This window comes from Cryptosporidium ryanae (genome assembly GCF_009792415.1).
Source record: "Cryptosporidium ryanae isolate 45019 chromosome Unknown contig_6, whole genome shotgun sequence".
Lineage (NCBI taxonomy): Eukaryota > Apicomplexa > Conoidasida > Eucoccidiorida > Cryptosporidiidae > Cryptosporidium > Cryptosporidium ryanae.
Genome location: NW_027125539.1, coordinates 128566 through 154140, shown reverse-complemented (window position 1 = coordinate 154140; position 25575 = coordinate 128566). Strand labels below are relative to the sequence as shown.

Genomic DNA, 25575 nt, shown 5'->3' with positions numbered 1-25575 from the left:
ATGACAAAAATTGGACTATACCTATTTACCTGCTATATATGGCTTTAGTAGCTTTTGTATTTTCCTAATTTATAGAGTCTATTAAATCTCTGAAAAACCTCACGGCGTCTTCATCTTCTTCTGAAAACTCCTCACAGTTTTCTTTAATAATTAGTTTAGGAACACAATAAGTTGTCTCAATTTTCAACTCTTCGAGTAATTTATCTAATATCTCACTATATTCAGAGTATCCTGTGCAAAAAGCAATTCCTAAAGACCTTAAGAGGGAGATAAAAATTGTAATTTTCCTTCCTGAATCGAAGTAATAACCTTTTGTTGACTTGGGTGTTAATCTAATAACTATTAAAAACAACAATCTCCACATTTTTTCTGGAATGTTGGAGTTTGGAATCCTGCACGTCAAAAAAGTAAACACACAAACAAATGTTTGTATGATTCCTGATGCTTTTTCAAAATTACTTGACTCTGAGTTTTCTAGTGAGTTTAATACCAAATCAAATTCTTCCGAGTTGAAAATGCTGTTTATAGAAAACTTTCCTGTAATTATTTTAATTATTTCACTGAAGACAGTAAGTGCTATTCTTCTTATTTTAGTAACGCCTGTATTCACATCTTCTTCTAAATTGGTGTATTCTGGAATGGTATTTGTGCCTAAAGGTTGAATCCCCAATGAGTACTTTATTGATTTGACATCACTATTAGCTTCAACTCTGAATTCACAACTTTTAATCAAAGAGTCACTTATTTCTATGTAATTCCTATAGCTGTATTCAACTTCAACTCCAATACCGTTTTCTACATCCCCCTTCTTGATGTGCCTATATACATCTACTCCGGGAGACCACCAAGCTAAAGTAATAAGTAAACTTGCATGGTACAAACCGCTATACAAACCATTAATATCATAATCGCTTCTCAGGATTTGTGACTTTAAGGACTTAGAAACCCTTAACTGACTCTCTTTCTCACCAATTAAGCTGCAAAATGATAACAGAGATGTGACTATCGATTCCAATATTCCATTTGCATTTCCCCAATCCAAAACGGGTATATGAACTAAAGTTGGAAAGGATAAAGCAAAGTGAAGAGAATTTAGGTATTTTGAGACTATTTCAAGCTGTTTAATGTATTTATGCAGCTCCTGATTTGGTTCAATTATTTGCCATTTGGATGATATTAGGTTACAATAATAAACTGTCCAATATAAACCCGAAATCCTTAGACTTTCTTCAGAAATTTCTAGTTTTGATATGTATTCTGACTTTATTTTCTCTCTATTTTCATTTAACCCCTTCTTTATTTCATCTTCAATCTCCAAAACAAATTCTATACAGCGAGAAGCAATATCTCTTAAAGAATCAACCAATTCAATAGTGTAAGTTCCGGTTATTTTATCACTCGATTCTAAATATTCTATGACCTCATCACTATTTAATCCTGAAATTAAACAATCTACTATCTCAAAACTGGAAATTAATATCTTAATACTACCTTCATCATTGTATTTTTTCTTATTTTCCTCAATATTGATTAATTGAGCTTCGAGGTACATTCTAATATCCAATGTTGAGAGTTTAACAGCGTGGATTAAATGCTTTGAAATGTCAAATTCCTGAAATTCAAGTTCAAAAAGTTGTTTTAAATTCAAATTCCTTATTAATACGCTTAGTAACATCATTCTGGACTCATGAAATGAGTTTGAAGCCGATTTTATCTCAAAAAGACCAAAACAAAATTTCACCAAAGACTCCTTTTCACACTTAGTCAACGAATCCAGTCCCCTTTCGAGTTCCGAAATAGAATCTTCTACCAATTTCTCGAAACCTAAATTCACATCTTCCATGTTCACTATTGCCCTTAAAAGCAGTTTGACACCTTCCTTGTCATTACTCATTTGAATTTGATTGCGGCTAAAAAATATTCATTACTTTATTTCATTTGAATTAAATTAATATTTAGTGTTTTTTCCACTTTTTGCAAATAAATTATAGATAACTCATTTTTTAACCGGTCAAACTAAATAAAAAGGCCTTTGCATATCGATATTAAAAAAAAGATACCTAACATCTAAAATCGCTATTTTTCTGAATGTTATTACTAACTAATCACTTCAGTATTAATTAAATGATAATTATGCATACAAAAAAACAATAAAATACATAAATGAAAGTTACTATTGCTTTTTTTCAAAATAAAACAATGATATTTATTTCTAGTCCATTTGTATGTTAGTGACAAACTTAAGGAAGCAAGAAATACTTTGCAACCTGTTTTGAAGAGATTCCCACTCATTCAGCACCAAAAAATTTAGTCGATCAATCTCTTCTTTTAAATGTTGGAATTCTTCCTTATTCTCAATAATAGTTGTAGAATGTGTAGTTAAAAACAAGTTAAGGTATGTCTGAATGAGTTCAGAGTCTGCTTTGTTTAATATTGCATAGTTAAAGTACAGTATCATTTTAGAAATCTCGTCAAAACCACCACCACTAAGAGGTCCCAATTGTTTTATAAGATAATTGACTCCAGAAGGCGATTTTGATTTAAGAAGGTCCGTAATATCTGTTATATTTTCCGAATTGAAATTAGTTAGCATTTCTTGCAATTCTGTTTTTAAAACCAAATCACCTGTAACTTTATCAATGATTTTACTTGAGGCTTTCTTATTATTATTTGATTCCTCCACTTCCACTTCTTTGTTTTTCAAGGCTAATTTTGGGAGGTCCGTTGTGTTTGGGAGAAAAAAGGGAACACTCTCCGGTTTCTTTGGAGGCTCTATTGGTTTATTTCTTTCTTTTATCTCATCAATATAAAGGATAGCCTGTAACGTTGAAAAAGGTATTCCTGAAAAAGACATCAATTTTTCACCTTGAGATAAATCTATGTTTTTGTCATCATTCAACTCTGGCTTTACATTTAATTTATAGTCAGGCTCGGACAAAGTCCTTGCTCCCTTTTTCTTGTTTGGATCTGGGACAGTCTCAGAGTTCTCGAAATAAAGTACCCTCTCCGGAGGATCTTCAATTAAAAACGGTTCAGAGGGTGCACTTGAAAAACCATCCAAACCAGATGATACTGTAAGAGCCTTTTTATTTGCCCAAATTGAAAGAACCCCTTTTGAATTGTCGTGAGAAGTTATAATAAATGAATTAGAATGGTCAAAAACACAACAAAGAACAGGGCTGTTGAACTTAACCCAGTCAATCAAAACTGAGGAAATCATATCATAAATAAACAGCTCTCCACTTATAGTTGAGACCAAAATCCATCTATAATCGGAAGAAATCGAAATGTCTGTTATCTTGTGTGATTTGTGTTGAAATTCTCTAGAAACAACTTGAGACTGGAAGTCATAAAGAATCACTTTCCCGTCAGAAAACCCAAAGGCCAATAAGTATCCGAATATTCTCGATATAAACCTTTCATCTTCTTTAGGATCATCCAGATTTAATCTATTGCAAATGACATTTGTACTCAAGTGTCCAATAGGTTTAATTGACCATGTTGTAGCATAATAATTGTTTAAGTCCATAGAAATGCAAATGACCAATGTTGAAAGTGAGAAATGAATAGATAGAATCTGGAATGTTTGAAGGTGAATACCAGAATCTTTCGGAAAAAGAAGCTCTCCAGAACATATTCCAGACTGCAAATTAAAACGGTAAACTGATCCATTTTCATATCCAACAACCACATAATTGCCACATTCAGAGACAGATATTGCCTTTGCGATAGGCAAAGCCCTCTTTTTCGCAGTAAGACCATAATAGTTATTGTGAAGTCCATATTTTGATTGTTTATTTCCACTTGAAACTGCTGTGTTCTCTAAAGTCAAAAGTCTCTGCGTTAGTGCAAAATTATGACCACTCCATATAAAAGCTTCATGCATTCCTTTGTGAATAGTGACTATATTTGGCCAATCATAATGTCTTGACTCTGCAAAAGAAAAGTCTAATACAGGTGGAAGTCTATTAAATGGAAACTGCTGTTTTTCGTTAAATCTCTTTTTCAGACTATTCTGCGAGAAAATACGATTTTGATGTTGCTGTATTGTTGATGTTTTCCCCAAATAACCGGAATTTTTGTAGTTGCTAAAGCATATAAGATCACAACTTTTTTCAGGTAAAGCGTTGTAAAATGACATCTTTTCGATTGAGTTCAGATGACCCCTTCTAGATCTAAGTTCTCTAGGCGGCTTCTCTACATTGTCAATTACAAACTCCAAGATTGAATTATCACAACCAGAAGTAACAAATATAGAAACTCCCGGAACGAATTGAATCTTAACCACCTTTGATTCGTGAACTGACTCCAGAATGTGCATTACTCTCGCATTTTCAAGATCCCAAACAACAACATCTCCATTTTCACATCCAGAGCTCAATAAGGTCTTTTCTGTGCAAAAACTCATACTTGTAATCCCCTTTTGCTCAGGCATATGCTCTAAAGAAACCAGTATTATATCGTTAGCTATATCTAAAGTATATATAAATCCGTTCTGAGTTCCTATTCCGATAATATCTGGGTGAGAACTTTTAGCTGTTGATAATATTTGTGTAACTCTTTCAAATTTTGAATTCAAGTTAGCTAACCCAAATCCGGTAAATCTGCTCTTCAAAAGAATTTCATCTATAGACTTAAATCTGTGAATCTTCTTGTTTGTATTCACATTCCACAATTCACAACCTCTTGACATAACAACTAATACCTTATTTAAATATGTCTCTGGGTGAATTATTGAAACTATTTTATCGTTAGCGTCCAAATCCAACTCCAGTTTATTAACTAAAAAATCTGAATTCAAATCAGAGACTAGCACCGATTCTTCGTCCCACGATACCAGATATTCTCCCAATACTAACATTCCCAATATGTTCATTGAATGCTTATTTAACTCAAATATCTTTTCGTGTCGATTATAACCCTCCACTTTGTTACCCATTGATACATAAACAGATTCATACTTTGTTGCTAAACCACATATTTTCATGTCCATTCTTCTAGATATATACTTTATCCTCAATTGATCCAAATCATACACCTGGTAATAGTTACCTGTTGCCACCACTATAAAATACTCATCGCCTATCTTTTCCAGACAAAATGGAACATCATCCGTCACAAATCCTATGCTATGAAGTGGAACCAACAGATTACTTGATCCTTTTCGCATCTCTTCATTTTTTGCCGACATTTTCAATAATTTAACAGCCTATTGTCATCTCTTACTCCTGCCACACTGTGGCGCCGCGTATCGGAAAGGTATGCCGCTCACCGTATCTGCATATTATCCCAGAAAAAGTGAACTAAACGAACACAACCGCTTTTAAAAATTAAACAAAAAATTAAACTAGCTATACTACAACAAAAAATACAAAATCATATGTGCATGTCTATCTGTAAAGGTAGAGAAACCCCTCCAGCATAGTAGACGAAGCCAGACATATTACAGACAAACACTTTCACACGGACCGGGACAAGAATCACCACGCTTTGCAGCCACTTCCAACGGACGCATTCGCAACATGAAGGGTATACATATTGTAGAGTATGTAGTAACCATCCTTGCAAACCTGAAAACAAGTAAACCTTCAAACCATTAAAAAAGAAATCAAACCCCGAAAATACGTAAATGGGGAAAACCATACCTGATTAGTTGTATAAACATTCCACAATAGACGCCCCTTCTTTTACATGTTGCTCATGACCTTTAAAATTCTCTATAAGAGTAACAGTGGTGACCTCAATTCAATGCCGTCCGTGATCAAATATACATATCAAACATAAGAGACGAGAAATAAAACACCTGCATCTTTATGTCTGAATCCGTGAAATTTCCTTTGATCAGTCCAATTCACTTTAATACTTTAAATTCTTCCTTTTCTTGTATTTTCAATTCTTTTTTCCTTGAATATAAACATTCACTCCTATTATCTAACTATCTGCTTACCTAAAAAAATTTGAATTTAATAAAATCAAAAGATTTAATTCAACCTCTCAAGAAGCGAATTTAAATAAATTTCCACCTGATATATAAATAAGAGCAAAAGAGGCAACGGAAATTAATCTGAATGAATAGAAAGGATCAAAAGGAGGATGAATGACTCAATTATCTGGACTGAGGAAGTAAGGACCAAATGAACAACTTTTGGCTGTCTGAGTTGTTGGAGATAACCTATCGGATTAACAAGGCACTTTTTGTCTTCGCCTTTAACTATTCTCAATTTGGAATTTGGGCTTATAAAAAGAAAATAAAAATACTGAAATCAATTACTTTAGAAATGAAGCCAACAGTAGCAATTCTTTTGGTACCATCTACAAGTTTGGATGTCATTATTCTACTCAATAACTAAAGGAAAATCTCTGCATTCTCTCCACTTGTGTCAACCAGGACGGGATTATTGGGTTAAACATCATTTCTACTACTTGTTTAAATAAGCATATTAAGACCCGAGTAAATATACAATTAAATAAAATTGAAGCTTCATGTGATAAATAAAAGAATACCACTAAGTTGTCTTGACGGAAAACTTAAAACATTAAATATATAATTTTCAGGAAATAATTCTCTAATAGGATTAATAATCTTGAGTCGAGTAGATAAAAATGCCATAATCAATATTTATAATTAATCATACACATCAAAGTAAATACCAAACTAGAAATATTACATATTACTCAAAATCGGGTATTATTAGACAAACCATAATTCAAAAATAATTACTCAGATATACGCACAATGTAACAGTAATATAAAGTGGAAATAAAACAGTACAAATACATGAATATCTGAAGATTATCAAAAAAGAACCACTGGTTGACCATCCAAGGAAGATATGACCAAAGAAGAAAGAATAAGGGATTATAATATACTAGACGCCCAAAACTTGTATTTGGAAATGAATTGCCACTGCTGAAGAAAAACTGTAGTTTAACACTGAAATAGTCTAAGTCTGTATAGAGAGATGGAGGGAAAAAAAAATCCATTTGACATTTTAAATTAGACCCCATATGAACACAATACTTTAAACTAGTAATCAAAGAAAATCAAAGAATGTACTTCTTTACCCAAAAAAAATAACTGCAATAAGATAGATCCAACATAAAAGCAAAGAAAAAGATTGGATTTGAATTACAGAAGTCAACTGAAACATCACTCCATCGGAAAGGAAATAAAAAAAAAAAAGTCTCAAACGTATACTGGAACTGCTCAATAAACCAACATCAGACCAAACTTACTTCCTCAACTCCAGAATTAACCAAAAATATAAAACCAAAGCACTAAATTCCAAAATAATGAATCTACCAACCAGAAAAAGAATCCATTCTCTCAAACTACTCGCTCGAGCAAATAATAAATCTCATACTTATTGTAAATTTACGAAACAACCCTTTTCCCATTTATTATTACCAGCGGTATATAAATTCCAATATACTAACTGTATTACATTATTACTCCCATCAAGTGGTATATCCTAGACAAAACGTAAAAGCGCTCTTATTGCGGGAGTTGTGTATAAAACAATTCGTCTAAATATAGTGAGAAGATCAAAGAGGGGTAGAAAATAGAGAATGAGATTGCATTAAAAATAGATTTATAACATTTTTCTTGTGATTTTCACAATATTTACATGAATTTAGCTAGTTTGTTAGTTTTAAAAAAACCACTACAGTGCAGTCCTCTCCCTAGATTCTAGGTGAAACAAATAACTATAGTTCATCTTTTTGTGTGATTTGAAGATCACTAGGATAAGTTTTCCACAGGGTGCTGTTCAGATTAGGTATAAACCTTTGTTGAGATTCTGACCAGTTTGAGAAGTAGCGACTCGTATATGGATTATCTATGATGTTTGTGTGTTCAAACTTTATGCCGTCCTTTAAGTCTATCTTATGGAGGGCGATCTCTGGAACGTACGAGTGTGTGAAATTGGAATGAATTGGGTTAACTGGAGATGTGTTTTTTATGAATATATCACTCTTGTGTATTAAAATCAAGTAGTGAGGCTTCTTCTTAGATTCTATGGGGTATTTCTTGTAAACCCTATCAACCCAGTTACCGGGGGCAGAAACCTTCCAATCCCACCCAACGACAACGCCATAGTAATTCCACCACCTGTGTTGTACCAATTCCCCAATATTGAATAAAGGGTCATAAGAATCCATTCTCCTAACTTTGAGAGAAGTATTTAGAGAGAAATGAGGATAATTCATTTTATAGTCCAAAAATAGTTGTATATATTCCATAGGAACTTCTTCGAGTGCGTTGTCTCTATATTCACTTATATTAATCGCTTCTAGTGTTTCATCCGTGTAAATCTTTTGTTTACTTGAAAATTTGTCAAGTACTGATTTTCTTGGAAAGCACTTAACATTATCGCTAATAAGATTTGTTGGAGGTAGAAGCAAGGGATGAGAACATATAGTTGAAGTTTGTATGAGCATTTCGTACTCACAAGGAGTTTTTTCAACAATATTCATTATTTTGAAGTAATTAATTGAATGTTTTTCGAACATTTCTGGGCATTCATAAACGAGTTTAATGCTTCTTTTCCGTCCAATTTCCTCACAAATAGTACCGTTATATAAAGTCAGGGTTATAACATATTTGTTAGGCACATATCTGTCACCAAGGTTTTCATCTACATTTCTAGGTTCCAGTTTAAAATTCAAATTTGGTACGTTAGAGTTATTGATTTCGCTGTTAGTCCTATTTAGAATATAGTTAGAAACCAAAGTTTTTCTCAACTTATCTTCAGTCTCAGAAGTTGAGTTGAAAAATGAATATGCATTCTGACTCAATCCCAAAATAAATGATTTAGATATCTTGTTAGAGCTTTCCCTTATAAATTGAGTTACACCATAAAAATTACATAACTCAAAAGTCCAAAAGCTTGAGTCAGTATAGTTTTGACATTTATTTTCGAGAGGAAGTAAAAGTGAACCCAAGTTCTCAACTGTGTCAATTCCCACTTCTTCTTTTACTTTCCAAATACAGAAAGAAGGTGCCTGATACTCTACATTGACTATTGATCCAATTTCATCTCGAACTTCTTCTGTTACCCTCCTTATGCCATAAAAGGTATTATTGCAACTAAAGTTTATTGTAGCTGACAAATTCTTATTTGAATTAAAATCATACAAATAATCTCTGTAAAATTGAGTAATTCTTCCGTTCTCTTGAAAAATATCCTCATTTGGCAAATAATTTCCTATTAAGCGAAAATTACCATCCATTATTTTAGTCTCCGTTTCTTTATCAGTTATAATTTTTTTGTGTTTAATAGAAACGCCAAAACAAATTTCATATATATCAATTTGTAGGTGTAAATTATTGTTTATATCTTTTCGTTTTGTAAAGTTGAAACACCTTTCCATTAACCATGAAATCTTGCTCTTTTTTATGTATTTCTTTAGATTTTCATCCATTTCCTCCCACGATTTGTATCGAAGAGATGACGGTTTTTCTATGAAATTAGGTGAAAATCCGACATCACACAAAAACTCTTCTTTCCCCAGTCTCATAAAGGTGAGCCTATTTGAACTTAAGTTAAAAGTTTGTGATAATTCATTTTCCGAACTTTCGATGTTGTCGGTAAAGTAAATTTCAATCTCACTTTTTTGATATTGATATGCCTTAGTTAGCCTGTCTAAATTTACTCTATACTTATTTCCCTGGCATTGTGCCAATAAAGCTAAAGAATATACTAAATTCAACACAAAGAGCAGCCTAAGGTTCTTTTTAAGCAACATCTCATATAATTTAAATACAAAACCATTAAAACTATTGATTCATTATATACTGAAATTAGTGTACGTTATATACATACATACATTCATATATATTAAAGTTTATTTTCGTTTTGTGAGTTCCTAATTACCTTTAAGTTTAGTGGAGCCAAATCTTCAATTTCAGTTACCGCTTGCAACAAGTAATATTAGATTAGCGTTTTGTTATATTTTTTACATGATATATCAAATACTTTAGGTGAACTGTTAACTTTGTTAAAATCCTTTGTTCGTTTTCTTATTTATAATTTACCGTTGTAACTCGAAGGTTACACATATATTAACATTTTATTATTTCTCTCCACCACAAGTATCTGCAACATATGTGAGTATCTAATAACAACAAAGTTTGAAAGTATTTCTTTTTAAAACAACAAATATATTCAGACAGGTATTTGTTGTAAAGCAACACAAAACTACGATACTCACTTATCCACATTCGTCTCTGAAGCAAAACATCGTGCAGTAACTGCAAAAAGTGGATTACCCATTAAAAAAAAGATATTATAATAATATTAACAACTAAAACAACCCTTTTAAAATGAACTTAACAGCTGATACGAGCATTTTTAGTAAAACAGACTCACAAAATTAACATGAAAACAAAAATAATAATTCTCTCTGGAGTAATAAACCTTATTAAAACCAAAATTTGTCACACCTGTTCGAAAATGCACACGGTAACAAAAAAACACTAACAATAACCGTGTTTAATAAAATACTTGCTAACAGTATATTTCTCATGGCATAAGTAAAGTTTCGGCGCCAACGACGACTTTGTTTGAAAATAAAACAAATGAATAATTTAAAAAGATTCGAAGATTAATGGGTACTGAGTAAAACATTCAAAATTACTTCAATCCATAAATTCATTTGAGTTGGTATTTAGAGCTCTTTTTTTATGTGATTCACGAAAGATTTATCGTCCACTTCCCGATAATGTAACTAATGCCACAAACCCACACAACGTCAGCTGTCTCTCTCCATGTTAAAGGACGAATCTTGCCGGTTTAAGGTCTATAATTGGGAGCAGAAAGTAAAAGAACGTTTTGAGTAAGTAAAAGATATTGATGAAACGAGAGAGAGGAACACTTAAATGTAGGTACAATAAAAAGAACAATTGAGTATTTACATATCGGTCATAATTAATTAGGGAAAGGGAAATGTATAGCACATTAGAAAGAAGCACAAAAATCTCAGGCAATGAAGATTTTGTCATAAATGAAAACTCTAAAGCGTGCATTACCAATATAAATGTAAAAATGAAGGGGGAAAAAATGGTCCCGGGAAAGGATAGAGTTGAAAGAAACAGCAACTTGACAAGCAATGATTCAGCCTTAAAGTCTTTTGCAAATAATGTTATGTCCTTATTTGGATATGGAAGCTCTGTTTCTAATATAGGAAATTTTCTTCCTTCAAATGGAGGTGGCACTTCTAACAAGAGCAAAATGAGGCAGATGTTCAGTGGTATTCCTAGTACTACTAATGACAAGAATAGAAATGAAACTGTAGCATTGGACACAGATGTAGAAGAGGTTGATGTAAACTTAGGGACTAAGGAACTCTCTGAAATTGGCAGTACTGTTAAAAGTGCTAGGTTGGCATCAACAAGTAGGGATAGGAAAAAAAGTGGGAAGTTGGCTGTTAATGGAGCTGTTTCAGAAAACGTTTCAGGTTCAAACAATTCTGTAATAGACCGGAATAAAGGCAGTAGCATGTCGTATCTCCCGGTCGTTGCTCATATAAATGGAAAACCGGTTCATGCTAAGCATCTTGTAAGAAACAAGATCATTAAGTATCAAGAGAACACTTCTGATGAATCTGTTGAACCTTTTCAAAACAGTAAAGATCACACCATTGTATATCCTGGTTTCAACCATCCTGTTTTGGTCCCTTCCTCCTCCGCAAAATTTTCTCAATTTATGGTCCCAGTTTCTGGTCATAATAATCAAATTTTTTATAATACCCCTCTAATTAATCAAAGGATAATTCCACATGTCAAATCTGCAATCTACAAGCCAGCCTATGTTCATAATAAGGTAGAATTACTCAACGCTGATAAGAATAGTTCAATTGGAGGTCATGTGAGGCAGAGTACCCTTTATTCTCAAGAAAATTATTCTGGATTTTTTGTACAACCCGGAAGAGAACCTTTTGTTCGCTCAAATGGAGCTATTAAAGAGCAATATTCACATTCATCTGGAATTGGCGACATTTCCAATTTTAATTATTTAGGATTTGGAACTCCTTTAGTTACATATAGAAATTTGTCACATGTACCGAATCACAGATTAATATATAAAGGGAACTATAACGTGAATATTAATCTCACAAATGAGTTTGGATTAACAGAAGCAAGTCAAAAGACAAGATTACAATCAAGTAATGATATTTCCTTAGATAATTCAGAAAATTTCAAAGATATGAATGTTTCAGGTTCAAATTCTGGTTTAAATTTAAGCAGTATCAATGAAACTGATACAAAGGACACCAAAAGCAGAAATGATAGTAGCAATGTGAGCAATGATGATAAGGATAATACTAAATATGATGCCTTAGAATCTTTAGATTTTGAAGCTTCCAATAAATTAAGTGTAAATGAATCAGAGACAAAAAAAAGTGATGAACAAAATTACTTAAGGCAATCAATAGTTAAAACTGAAGTTGGGAATACAAATGCATTGTCTCTGACAACCACATCTAGTGATAATTTCAGTGTCACTAGCAACTGTAATGCAAAAGAAAAACCATCAAAAAAGATCTCTTTAAATAAGGAAATAAAGGAAGAAAATTCAGGCACCGATAAGAATTCTTGTAAAGGATTTATTCCACAAGCAAGTCCAGTTATCAATTATAGAAGTACCTTGGACTACCTTGTTACCCCATTGGTTAGATATAGAGATATTTCAAGTAACTTAAAGGTCAGAACAGTGGCACCACAACTTTCAAGTAATGATTCTTGCAAATTTAAAGGATTGTCGTATTTACGTAGCAATGATATAGAAAGTGGTGGAATAGCACTAGACTCAAATTCATCTAGAAATGCTAGCATTTTACCGAGTAATGAATACATAGAGACAGTTTATACACCCGTTGCTTTACCTCTTTTGCCACAAGGATCCGGGTCCTTTAATTCGGGTAATTGTGGTGGAACTTCTTCATCTTTAAATCAATTTCCTATGTTCCATTTAAACTTTCCTTCTGATGGTTCTACAGTAAGCAAAAATTTGCAAAAATCAGGCAAGGGAGGGCCTGATTTAGGCAACAAAGATGTACCCTCAAACTGTAGTAATGGTGGTAACATTTCGGCAATGAATGATAGCGTCTCTCAAAAGATGTATATTAATGGTAGATATGGAATAGTTAAGTCTTCTTTAAGGCCTAACTTTGGCAATGTGAGATTCAATGGGGTAATGAATAACAATGTTATGGGATATAAAGAAAATAGTAACTTACAAGAAGAGAATATATATAAACATAACTTGAAAAAGATGCACGTTAACAAAATGTATCAACTTTTATCAGATCCTAATCAGTTCCCAACACTTCCTAAGGAAATGTCTGTTAATCAAATAGAATTTTTAATGAGACCAAAGGCATCTACGAAGAATGATAACGTTGATAACAGTTCCTCAGGAAATAAGAAAGATGAGAACAAAGCAAATTCAAATTATTCAAAAGATTGTAAATCAGGAAAGAGAATAGAGTGGGACAGTATAAACAGAGGTACCTTTTGCACAGTATATAAGGCGAATTATAATGGTGAGATTGTTGCAGTTAAATGCCCGCAGAGAAAAATACATGATTCTGATCCTCTTATGTCCAGGTATAGATGTTATATTGAGTGGAAATTATTATATAGGTGTAATCGTCATCCCAACATATTGAGCCTTATTGGTGGGATTAGGATTAATGAATATGAGATCTGGCTAGTTACTGAATATATTAAAACCGGTGATTTATTTAAATTAATACATGGAAATAATAGTCGTAGCAAGACTTTCCGTGACAACGTCGAATATAAATTCAAGATAATGTATCAACTTGCTGATTCAATAAGATTTTTGCATTCATTATCACCAAAAATAGTTCACAAGGATTTGAAGTCAAACAATATATTGGTAGACGAGAACTTCAATATACGTATCTGCGATTTTGGAGACGCAGAGGAACTGCATTATAATGTTATTACTTGTTGTACCGCTGTTACTTGGCAATATGCTCCTCCTGAGATTGTTGGGTGTAGTGACCCAGCAAGGCCAAATTCAAATGCAACAGAGAAAGTTGATGTGTGGAGTATGGGATGTATATTCTTAGAAATATTAACTAAGAAGACTCCTCTGCAACATATTCTAGATAACACTGAAGATAGTTGTAAACACTCTACTCTTTATAATATGATACATTCGAATAGAATAGAACATGAATTGAAGATACCACCGCTTCCAGAATCATTATATAATCTAATACTAATGTGTTTAAGACCTAATCCTGAAGTAAGAGCTTCGTCTATGGAAGTTTTTGACTATTTGGTTAATAATGAGAATAAAATTCTCAAGCAATTGGGACATATAAATCAGTATAAAATAGGTGGCGTTAAATAGAAAGGAGTGATAAGGTTAACAATATCACAATATATGAATTAGTTATAATGAAATATTATTTGAAAGTACTTTCTCTCTTCTAGTTAAATGATTTTAAATTATTTGTATTACATTTTTATGTGTGTGACATAGAATAGTTTATATTATATACAAAAGGGATTTGCATAGTGACACAAATATAAGGAACATCGTTCAAAAGTGAATAATTCTCAATTACACCTTACTTTTTCTTGTATACATCTTTCTTTTATAAATTCTGGAAGCTAATAAGACTTTAAGTCATTTGCTTTATCTCCGTGTTTTTCTCATATTTAGGTATCCCGTGTAAATATTTATATACTCGCTGTCCAAAAGGTGCAATCAGATGGCGGTAACCTTATTTCAAATTTTAACCTCGTATTTTGAAAAGGTAATTTGTGAGAAAAATAGAGTTGATGCAAAAAAAAGAATAGGTTTAATTGATGTTTTTTAATAAACCCTGGAGGGAAATGATTTATCACAATGTCTCAATATAACTATTTAGTAACGGCCTTCAGATCGAATTCAATTATAGGTACTTTGAGGGTAGATTTGTTTGGGGATGGCATAAATAGACTATTAGCAATTAAAACGAATTGTTTAGAAGTTTATGAAATAGAAACTAGCGGAATAAATAGTTTTTATGAGAAAAATGAAGAGGATACTTTAGATTGCTCTATTTTAAGGATGGTTGGTAGAATAGAGATATACAAGAGCGTATTAGAGTTTGATATATGGCGTCCCAGACACCAGAGTTTTGATGACATCGCACTATTTACAAGGGAGTTCGAACTAATAATAATTAGAGCATACCTTCTTGAATCAGGAAATGAAAAAATCTTGCATTTTCATGTAATGGATAGCATTTCGCTATATAGGGAAAACTTGAGAAAATCTCAATTTGTAAAAATGATGGTTAATGCGGAGAAACAAAGAATAATTGTTCTTGGATACGAAGGATGCTTGCAATTAGTTGGATCTGAACAAAATAACAAGGATGGTGAGTTCAGAACAAAGTTTCTTTCTCCAGTGATTCTTAGAATATCTGAGTCTTCTGTATTGGATATATGTCTGGTTACGACTTCAAACGAGCGTACATTAATGGCAGTTATATATGACTCTGGGAATTGTAATGATCCGAGATTAATGAAGGTAACAGAACTTCCAATAGATATAAAGAAGTGGACAAATAGTTCAAACTTGGGTTTAGTACTAGAAAAGAATATATCTAGAATTATTCCTTTTTACGATAGAGCAAAAGAAAATAAGGTAGCGAGAGGATTTTTTTTATTTGGTGATGGAATCGTTGAATATAAATCTTTGGAGGAAGTTATTCCCAATAAATTAAAGGATGATGAAATAATCAGAACCAAGGCATATTACAATTCAGGAAGGTTTAACGGAATGGGAATAGGAAAAATGCACATGTCGATTACTGGTGTAATCATTTTGGAGAATAACACAAAATGGTTAGTTATGGATAGCATGGGAAGATTATTGATGATGTTCATTTCCTTTGAAGAAAATAAACCTAATAAAATTATTGGAATTAATGTTCAAATAATCAAAAAATATGCACCATTTTCAAGGATAATTCAACTGGAGAGTAATTTATTTTTCGTTTCTTCAACTTTATCCGATTCTATGGTGGTATTGTTCAAGAACAATAAACTTCATATATTGGATATAATATCAAATATTGGTCCAATCAAAGATATGTTCTTCACCAATAACCAAACTGTCAATAAAACCACAAAGGAAAAGGAGTATGGAGGAGACACCAGCGAGAATCCCATATCGTTAATATCTGCGTGTGGATTTGGTGAATATGGTACACTTAAAAGCATTTGTAATGGTATTAGTTTACAAAATGTGTATTTTAAAAACAATTCAAGCTTAAATTATTATTCCAAATTGTTTCAAATACATGAAAATGATTATATAATAGTTACAAATGTAAACGAAACCAAATGTTTAAAAATGGATTGGAACAAGGATAATAGTGTTTCATCCAAAGAATTAATTATGAAAGATGAAAGTCAAATAAATATTGAATTGAGTACAGAATTGAATATAATTAACCCTGAAGAAAAATTTGTGTTGAGTTTTGAGGAAACTGAGTTACTTGGACTTGAAAGTACAGAAGAAACTATTAAAATATTGAAATTTGAAGATGAATACTGTTTTCAAGTTACTCAAAATGGAATATTCTCAATAGGCAATAACGATTTAAATGGCAAATCATGGTTACTAGCAGATTATTTCAAGAAACGCAATAAAAATGGCAATATAGAATCAGAATTTATAGAAAAATGCGATGATTGTCCTGTAAAAAATATATTTGTTATGACCACTTCAAGTGGATTCCTTTTAATTTGCAAATTCAACAAGAATGATATTATAAAGGTCATATCTTGTTTTAAAAGAGAAGATGTATTTAAACTAATAGATTGTGATTCAAATAATGAACTTGGAACTAATTGTGTGAATTCAAATGAAATGAAACTATTGTATGACTTTTCATACGGTTATACGGATGAAATAAGTATATTAAAAATCTTGTCAATAGAAAAATACACACTCGTGTTCGTAAGCACTTGGATGGATGGGAACAAATTATTCTGCTTATACTTTGACAATACTTCAACAAATAAACTTGAAGGAACAGAGTTAAATTTTATTTCATACATTGAAACAGATTTTAATGATAATGTGATTATAACTTCCCTGAAAACATTTATTTTAGAGAAAAAGATGGAGCACAAGAATAAAAAGATTTCTATCCAAAAATTCATTTGCCTATTAATTGGGACCAATAATGGATATCTACAGCTAAGATACATTAAGTTTGATGAAATACTTAAAAATATGTGTAAAAAATCAAATGAAGCAGTTGACTTTAATATCAATATTTTTTCACACCAAAATACTTGGAAGGTTTCAAATATCTACATTTCAGACATTAAGGAAATATATATTCAAGAAGGCTTGAATAGGTATTTCTTCATTTGTTCAGATCAACCAAAAATTCTGTTTTGGTCGTACAATACAGGAAAGTTAAAACAAGGCTTGGGAATTTGGTCTTTTTATAATGTTCATTCTTCTTGGATACAAAGTATTTGTCAAGTAAAATTACCCTTTAAACTTAAAGAAAATAAAGAACTTATCAAAAAGGTTCTGAGTAACAACACTAATAATTATATTTTGTATTTAAATAACGAGGAAAGTGATGAAAGTACCAACAATGTAATGGGGTTACATACTAAAGAGAATAAATGTTATTCAATTTCAAAAAAGATCAAACAAAGAAGTTGGTTGAAACTTGGTTTGATTGATACTTTTCAGGGATACAACTGTAGGAATATTCCATTAAACTTCACTCCAGAGAAGATTTGCTACATAAATGATTTGAAAATGCATGCAGTTGTAGGTATAATTGAAACTTATCAGAAGGAAGGTTCAAACAGCAATAAATTCGAACGTAATGCTCAAGAATGTTCCCCAGAAAAGTCGGATGACAAGTTCTTCGAGAAACCAAGAATAATAACTGCTGTATTATGTTTAATATCTTGTACAGATCTTGAAATAAAACATATTCAACTTTTAGGTGAGAATGTTTACCCCACCTGTATTGAATACATACGTTTAAGAGCTACGGGTGACCTTGAACATGCAAAGCCCTTCTTGGCTGTAGGAACGAGTAAAATTAATGGTTTAGATGAAGAAACTCCAAATAAGAGAAAAAAGTTTGATAAAAACAAGCATGAGCCTTTGGGTATGATTGTTTTATACGAAGTTAAGATCAACGACAAAAAAGTAGTTGAGGTAAATGAAGCAGCAAAATATGAAACTACTACATCTCCTTTCGTAATAAACGAATTCAGAAGAAGAATACTATTAGTTTCTGTTGAGAATACTATTATTTGTCTTGAATTAATTAATACAATTCCTACAAATAGCACACAACCCTCATCTTCCGGTTTAGACAACCTAAACAAATTACTGGATACAGATACCGAAAGAATTTCGTATTCATTGAAGAAAAGAAGCCACTACTCCACCCACACAATGATAGTTTTTATCAAAATTTGGAATGACGAGTTAGTTTTAGTAGGGGATTTGATGAAATCAGTTGGACTATTGGAATTTGACAGAAATACTGGTTTTTTTCACGAAGTTTGCAGAGATACCTCTATTTCATGGGTAATTGACGGAATATTCTTGGAAAAGAACATGTATTTGATTTCTGATGAAAATAGAAATTTAAGAATTTTAATGAGAAACTTGAATCCGATAAATGATGAAACCCTAACTACCATGTCATGTATTTCTCACTTTCATGTTGGAGAGTCAGTAACTAAATTTCAAAAAGGAAATTTTATGAATGTTTATCCAGAAACCAAGAATTTACAGGATAATACAGATTTATTTGGGTACTGTGTAACTGAAAATTTTTGTGAAGACCAAATTATGTTCGGTACATCTCAAGGAGGAATATATACAGTTTTTAGCATTAAAAATTCGAACATATTTTTTCAATTAATATCAATAGAAGAAGCAATAATAGAGACTATTAAAATAGGGATTTCTCAACTGGAACTAACTGGAAAAATAGTAAATACAAAAGAAAGGAACCTAAGGAACTTGTTTATAAAAAATACTAATTCCCCCTCTTTTACGGGGGTGTCAAGTGTTTTGGGTGATAATGATTCGACTCCATTTAGATGGAAACTGAATGAGAGTTCTAGAAGCCCTTATAACTTTGAGTACAATTGCTCAGGAACTCCTAGGGGATTTGTATTTGGCGATGTAATTGAATCCTATTTGGATTTATCTATTGAAATGCAGAAACAAGTGTTAGCAGAATTAAAGAAAATAGTTTCCAAGAAAAAATCAAAGGTACCTGAAACCATTCAAGAAATGGAGACTATAGTTGAACAACTTAAAAATATGCATCAGAAATAAAGCTTAATTTCCTTTTTCTAGGTATATGATAAGAATGTGAATATATGACTGTTAATATTATCTAATTAGCTTTAACGCTTATAAAAAAAGCTATGTTAAGAAAATTACGAAAAATAATATAAATGCAATTAATAGCAAAAACAATTTAACTATAAGACCTCTGTTTGATTTTACATATTGATAATACTTTAACAATTCTGCATGTCCATGTTCAACATTTGAGAAAGTGTTAGTTATATCCTCGTCTATACGCTGAATCATCTCTTCCTGTTGTGTTACCATTCCAGCAACTTTTTGGAATATCTGAGCCAATTCACCAATCATTCTTTGAACGTTCTCAACTGCTTCCGCTCTAGATCTCGAATATGAGAAAAATTGTCCGTTTTCTTGTAGCATACTTTGTGATGATCCAAAATTGTCTCTGGAACCAAAACCATGATCATTACCACCACCACTTTCAATGTCAAACGCAGTCCTGCTCATTTTAGAGTACTTTGTGTCATTTGCTACAAAAGAGTTTTTTGTCTCTCTAGTACTAGATGACGCGGAAAGATTGTTGCTTGAAGTGTAAGTATATAAATTCCTTCTCCAGTCCTGTTGTTGTATAACTTCTGACCTTTTTTGTAATGTATCCTTAAAATCCCTAGTTATATCCAACATCCTTGCTTTCAAGGTTTCTACCATTGTAGAGTAATGTTGACTACTTTGGTAGTATCCTCCGGATGATGGAAATCCTTGTTTTGCATGCTGTTGAAGCACCTCCAATTTTGAATTGAGCTCATTTACGCTATATCTAACTTCATCGGTTAGCTGTTGAATTTGATTTGATCTATCTCTAAAAATTCCCTTCTGCTTCACCAATCTATTCAGCTCTTCAATTTTCAAGGAAGTAGAACTCATCTCCTGGCTAATATCAGAAGCCAACATATTGAATTGACTTCCCTGCATTGAATTTGAGTACTTATTTGATTGGTTCGAACCCCCGGCTCTCCCTGAACCACCACTAGAATTGTCATGTTTTTCTATTAAATTAAAGAGATCTGCAGTACGGTCACTACTTAACATTTTGAAGTTTGTATGTGTTGCTCTGTTCTATCTATAATGTTATATTCTGTTACACTCCTTCTTATCACATACATGCTGGCGGAATTCAGAAAATGAGTTTGAACTCTAAAAAAGATAATGGGGTGGTTCAACTATAAATTTAGGCGGGATTTTACTAATTTTTGTAATAATATGCATTTCTGTAAAAATGACTAGAATGCTTTTTTAGTTTTATAATGTGGTCGTAAATATAATAAACATACATTTATAAATTGTGCACAAATGAAATATATCAAATAGAAACATATATAAAATGAAAGAAACATGTTCCTTTTATCTTAGGTCGAAATGCAGAAATTGTAAATTTGAAAGGGCTCCTAATTCCATTTACTGCCATTTACATAACGATCTCTTGGAATATAAAAGTAATGACTGCTTAAAATCCTTAAAAGTTCCCTGTTTTATCGATGGAAGACATTTAGTTTCCATTGATAAAATTAGAACTCACATAAAAAAATGTTCAAGAATTAGGGATATTGCATATGAATCGAGTCAACCGTTTTATTTTCACAATGGAAGGCCTCCAAAGCAGCTTTCGAAGCTTTGCGAGAAGATTTCACGTATAAAAAATGATGATTTTACGTTAAATATTGATACTCCTGAAAAGAACAAAGATAAGAATAATAGTGGTATATCCAAGGACAAATTAAATTACATTGAACTTGTACATTTGCAATGTGAGGAAAGGTTTGGAAAGAATCCACACTTTATCACAAATATAGAAGATAACGACTTTGAAAATTTGAATAGAGATGAGATACAAGCAATAAATATCGCTAAGGAATCAAAAAAAAGATTTAAACTCTGTGAAGAACCAAACATTATAGAATATGGAAACTCATTAATCGTGGAGTTTGGTGCAGGAAATGCTATTTTGACATATTGGTTTGTTAAAGAAATGAGTAATGAAAAACAAATCAAAAGTGGAGATAAGATGAGATGTGTAATTATTGATAGAGAATCCAGAAGAAAACAACTAGAGAAAGCCCATAGTTCTATCTCACCTTTGAGGCTTAGATTGGATATCGAACTATTCGACTTCGGATCGTTGTTATCAATTTGCAATAACAAAGACGAAACTGAATTTACTGCGAAGAAGAGTATGTATTTTGGTTCGGATTCAGTGAAGAACATTCCTTGGATCATAACATCTTTAATCGAGTCTGGTGTTTGGATATTTGACTCAAATTCAAATGTAATTAAAAGCAGGTGCGAAGCAGAAAAACTCTGCACTGAGGAAATTAGATATATATTGGACAATCTGTCAAATGGTGGTGGTCCTAATATCTCAAAGTAAGTTTTAAATCTGTAAATTGTTTCACCGTTTAAATATTCATTACTTTAATATTTAGAATCGAAGAAACTATTTTAAAGAACTTCATTGCAAGACCCATAAAAGATGTCTTTATTATTTCAAAACATCTATGTGGAAGTGGATTTGACCTTGGTCTCAAAGTTCCATTTGAATCTAAAAATAAAATGAACAAACCTTCAAAACTAAGGATAATAATGTCTCCTTGTTGCCATCACAAATGTACACTTGATCAGCATTGTGGACTGGAACTACTTGAAAGCATGGAAATATACAAAGAATACTTTAAAAATTTCGAGGATTGTTTTAAATTTATAATCACAATCTCTTCCTGGGCAACAGGAGCGAACGATTGGAAAAGCGATTTTGGTTTCAAAGCAAAATATATACTCGACTCATGTAGGTATGTTGAAATTTTAAGTTGAAATTTACTATATAAACTAAATTACAAACAGGCTTCACTGGCTTACAAAAAACGGATTTAAAGATGTTCGCTACTCTAAATTTGTAAACAAATCAGTCACACCTGAAAATATGCTTATTACCGGCATACTTTATATTGACTAGCCGCCAAGTTGCTTAGTTAGAACTGAAATACATTTAGGACTTGACAAATATAGAAATGGCAGAAATAAATTCCGAAAATTCAATCGTTTGCTCATTCCCACCTCCTCCTCCATACTATCATCTTTTTGATAGTGATAATATGGAGGTAGAAATTAAACCCCCACCATGCATTCAAGGAAACTTCACTTGTTTTGGTACTCAGTTATCTTCTGAAATATCAATTTTACCCTTAGATAGCGATACTTTAATTTATGATCAATCAAATGAAGATTTATGCGGGGAGCTTGGTAAATTGAATAACGAATTCCAGATTGGGGTGCTTTCTTTACTAGAAAACTCCGGAAATGGAGTATTAGATCCTTCCTACATCAAGAAAGTAGTTAAAATATACATTAATATAAATCACGTATTAGAGAAGCTTAGATTTATTCAAGCGTATTATCAAATTCACGATGAATTGGAAAAGCAGGTTAATGAAAAGTTAGAATTTATTGTAAAAATGAAAGAGCTTTTAACGCAATATAAAAACCTAGAGGAAAATAAAAGTGAGTAAGAAAAGAAAAACTTAAATTTTGGGATAAATATATTCTTCTTGATTTATTTTTATATTGAAAACTACAAACCATTAACATTTGCTTTAATAGTTGTTATTTTAAAAGTGTCACATTAATTTTAGAGTATAGCTTTTAAACATTTAACTGCTTTTTCCTTTTATAATATGTAGTTCTGATCCATGTTTTAAGTATATCTGACTCGCTGTGTTTTTTGGATCTATCTCTACACCATTTGAACTTATAATTGCACTGTTTTCATGTGGAACTCTGAACTATATAATTTGATTTAGATAATAACATGTAAGAACGTTTAAATGTAAAGCTTACCTGCTCAAAAACAAACCTCATAAATGCTATGAACGGCGTATCTTCAGGTACAGAGAATCTAATGAAATAAGTAATATTTTGAATGAAAAGTATCACTTAAAATTTAAGCTTACATTTTAAATTGTTGGTTTTCACTTGAAACAAGAATAACTTTAAAAGTAACTTTGTTACTAGATCTCATTAATGAAAGTGTTCATTTAAATTACAAATCATTATATTCAAAATTATAGATAAAAATAACTCAATAAATATTTCAATTACCGTTGCTTTAAATGAGCCATGTAAAGAAATTTTTGGAGGGAAATTTTTTTGATTCTTTGTATTAAATTTAACATCGGCTCGAAAAGGGAATAACATTTATGTATTAATTATTAAAACTTATAATGAATGGAAAAATCAAAATTATATTCATATGCACAATGTAAGTTATTTCAAAGCTTTTATTGCTATTTATATGTTTCATTTACTAACAAAAAAAAGAATAAATATTTTTTTTTGTTTACACTGTGCAAAATGTGAAGATCATTTAACTATTGACGGGAAAATAGAAGCCCCTGGCCACTCTTTTGAGAACACAAGAATATTTATTTCTGGTATACCCGGTCAAATCAGACCAAATCAAAGTGGTTTTTTCAAAATGTAAGTTCTCTAAGTTTCTTAAAATCATTCTAATTCTTCCAGAACAAACCTTCCTGTTGGCAATTATCTACTAAGGATAATGGATTCAGATTTAGTATATGATACATATGAAATTCAGGTTTTCAAACAAGTTAAAAATGGGGAAAGTATACTTTTGTTTAAGAAATTTATTTTTGATATCCTGTCCGGAATCCCAGGAGAAAAGATATCTGGAAATAAGTTAAACATAAAACCTCTATACTCTACAAGTGAGAAGAGTAAATCTGAATTATTTTCAAATATACTTTCACTCATCAAAAATCCTCTAGTTATTATTACATTGATCTCACTCTGCATAGCATTTGTATTGCCAATTCTTCAAGACTCTATAGATGCAGAAGCAATGGAAGAAATCACGGGGTCAATTCCAGGAGGTAAGTCTATAATTGAAAATTACACCTTAAATTCTTAATATCATTCTTACCACCTGTTTTTACACGATAGGAGACTATTCCTCGACATTTTTAAGTAAAATAAAATAATATACTTAATTAAAAAATGTTGAGCTTTATTAAATAAAAAAAAATTAAAGTAGTAACTAGACCCTTAAGTAATTTTTTCCGTTTAAAGAGTATCTACAGGGAATTATCAAATTTTTATTTGAATAGTAGTACTTGGGAGAAAAAAATATTTCCTCTGCGGACTTGTGTTCCCAACCGGTACCTCCAACTGTAATAATACAATAAATGGAATAAATTACCCTCAATACACAAAGCCCGACTGGTATAGTGAGTAACATAAATATTATATGACTGTAAATCACTGTTAGTATATACTTTATATCATTTCTCAAAGAATCGGAATCAGTGCAAATCTTAACAAAACCACTTATTATCTTCTTCGATATTAACTCATCCTGAAACTTATCGCAATTATTCTTATTACCTAAAATAAGCATGCTGCAATTATCTATGAGATATGTGCTCAAAAAATCGTCATTTGATATACAAATTCTTTTATTATTCTCATTACACTGAGAAATAAAAGGCTTTTCCCAATCAAAAAAGTATTCCATTCCAAAGAGGCACTTATTCCCGAATGAAGATTCATCGACAAAAATAGCATTAACCCTTCCAATCATAAAAAGAGTTGCAATAAGGTAAAAAGAGGTCAATACTAAACATGTTATCGCTAATCTTCTCGAATTAGTAAAAGTTGTTAACAATGAGAATAAAAACGAACTTAACATTGTACAAATATAAATATTAAATATGACAGAATTATTCGAATATATTGAAAATATAAGTCTTTTCCTGTGTATTAAAAACAAGAAAAATAACAAGTTGAAAATAATACCTGTTATACTCCAAATGAGCAATACTTTACTTAGGGAAACATTGAAAAAACTTCTGTAAGTTCTGATAATAAATGGTTGAAAGTACTCATCATCATCGATATCCATAATTTAAATGTGATTTTCTAAGTAACTTGAACATTTATATTCCAAAACCTTTTCAACGTTTTATGCCAGTTAAAAGTAATTCAAGAGGCACATAAAATGACCAAAAAAGTGGATCTAAGTTACAATTAATAATTAAATTCAAAAGATCCCATTTAAATTTAGAAATTGTATTTGGTTCTCTGGGGAAAAAAACAAGTATTCTCTTGTAATATCAAAGAGTTCTTGATAACACTTACGAGTAGGCGGGTAATGGTCAACCGG

General features: G+C 31.5%; 10 protein-coding genes across 10 annotated transcripts; 5 read left to right on the top strand and 5 right to left on the bottom strand.

Annotated features, from left to right (window-relative positions):
* Nucleotides 1-64: 64 nt before the first annotated feature.
* Nucleotides 65-1894, bottom strand: FG386_002969 (uncharacterized protein; the record flags this gene model as incomplete). Its single annotated transcript, XM_067342654.1, has 1 exon — nucleotides 65-1894. One exon carries the CDS (start codon nucleotides 1892-1894, stop codon nucleotides 65-67), a length of 1830 nt encoding a protein of 609 aa, XP_067197473.1.
* A 318-nt stretch (nucleotides 1895-2212) lies between these two features.
* FG386_002968 (uncharacterized protein) lies at nucleotides 2213-5191 on the bottom strand (the record flags this gene model as incomplete). Its single annotated transcript, XM_067342653.1, has 1 exon — nucleotides 2213-5191. The coding sequence occupies one exon, from the start codon at nucleotides 5189-5191 to the stop codon at nucleotides 2213-2215; it is 2979 nt and encodes a 992-aa protein (XP_067197472.1).
* Nucleotides 5192-7707: 2516 nt separating this feature from the next.
* FG386_002967 (uncharacterized protein) lies at nucleotides 7708-9747 on the bottom strand (the record flags this gene model as incomplete). Its single annotated transcript, XM_067342652.1, has 1 exon — nucleotides 7708-9747. One exon carries the CDS (start codon nucleotides 9745-9747, stop codon nucleotides 7708-7710), a length of 2040 nt encoding a protein of 679 aa, XP_067197471.1.
* Nucleotides 9748-10946: 1199 nt separating this feature from the next.
* Nucleotides 10947-14387, top strand: FG386_002966 (protein kinase domain; the record flags this gene model as incomplete). The annotated part of the gene is made up of 1 exon (XM_067342651.1): nucleotides 10947-14387. The coding sequence occupies one exon, from the start codon at nucleotides 10947-10949 to the stop codon at nucleotides 14385-14387; it is 3441 nt and encodes a 1146-aa protein (XP_067197470.1).
* A 501-nt stretch (nucleotides 14388-14888) lies between these two features.
* FG386_002965 (uncharacterized protein) lies at nucleotides 14889-19370 on the top strand (the record flags this gene model as incomplete). Its single annotated transcript, XM_067342650.1, has 1 exon — nucleotides 14889-19370. The coding sequence occupies one exon, from the start codon at nucleotides 14889-14891 to the stop codon at nucleotides 19368-19370; it is 4482 nt and encodes a 1493-aa protein (XP_067197469.1).
* A 90-nt stretch (nucleotides 19371-19460) lies between these two features.
* On the bottom strand, nucleotides 19461-20435 carry FG386_002964 (syntaxin 5A protein transmembrane domain or GPI at C-terminus; the record flags this gene model as incomplete). Its single annotated transcript, XM_067342649.1, has 1 exon — nucleotides 19461-20435. The coding sequence occupies one exon, from the start codon at nucleotides 20433-20435 to the stop codon at nucleotides 19461-19463; it is 975 nt and encodes a 324-aa protein (XP_067197468.1).
* A 292-nt stretch (nucleotides 20436-20727) lies between these two features.
* Nucleotides 20728-22211, top strand: FG386_002963 (uncharacterized protein; the record flags this gene model as incomplete). Its single annotated transcript, XM_067342648.1, has 2 exons — nucleotides 20728-21767; nucleotides 21827-22211. The coding sequence occupies 2 exons, from the start codon at nucleotides 20728-20730 to the stop codon at nucleotides 22209-22211; spliced, it is 1425 nt and encodes a 474-aa protein (XP_067197467.1).
* Nucleotides 22212-22408: 197 nt separating this feature from the next.
* FG386_002962 (uncharacterized protein) lies at nucleotides 22409-22906 on the top strand (the record flags this gene model as incomplete). The annotated part of the gene is made up of 1 exon (XM_067342647.1): nucleotides 22409-22906. One exon carries the CDS (start codon nucleotides 22409-22411, stop codon nucleotides 22904-22906), a length of 498 nt encoding a protein of 165 aa, XP_067197466.1.
* A 1046-nt stretch (nucleotides 22907-23952) lies between these two features.
* On the top strand, nucleotides 23953-24324 carry FG386_002960 (uncharacterized protein; the record flags this gene model as incomplete). The annotated part of the gene is made up of 1 exon (XM_067342645.1): nucleotides 23953-24324. One exon carries the CDS (start codon nucleotides 23953-23955, stop codon nucleotides 24322-24324), a length of 372 nt encoding a protein of 123 aa, XP_067197464.1.
* Nucleotides 24325-24450: 126 nt separating this feature from the next.
* On the bottom strand, nucleotides 24451-25314 carry FG386_002959 (uncharacterized protein; the record flags this gene model as incomplete). Its single annotated transcript, XM_067342644.1, has 1 exon — nucleotides 24451-25314. The coding sequence occupies one exon, from the start codon at nucleotides 25312-25314 to the stop codon at nucleotides 24451-24453; it is 864 nt and encodes a 287-aa protein (XP_067197463.1).
* Nucleotides 25315-25575: the final 261 nt, after the last annotated feature.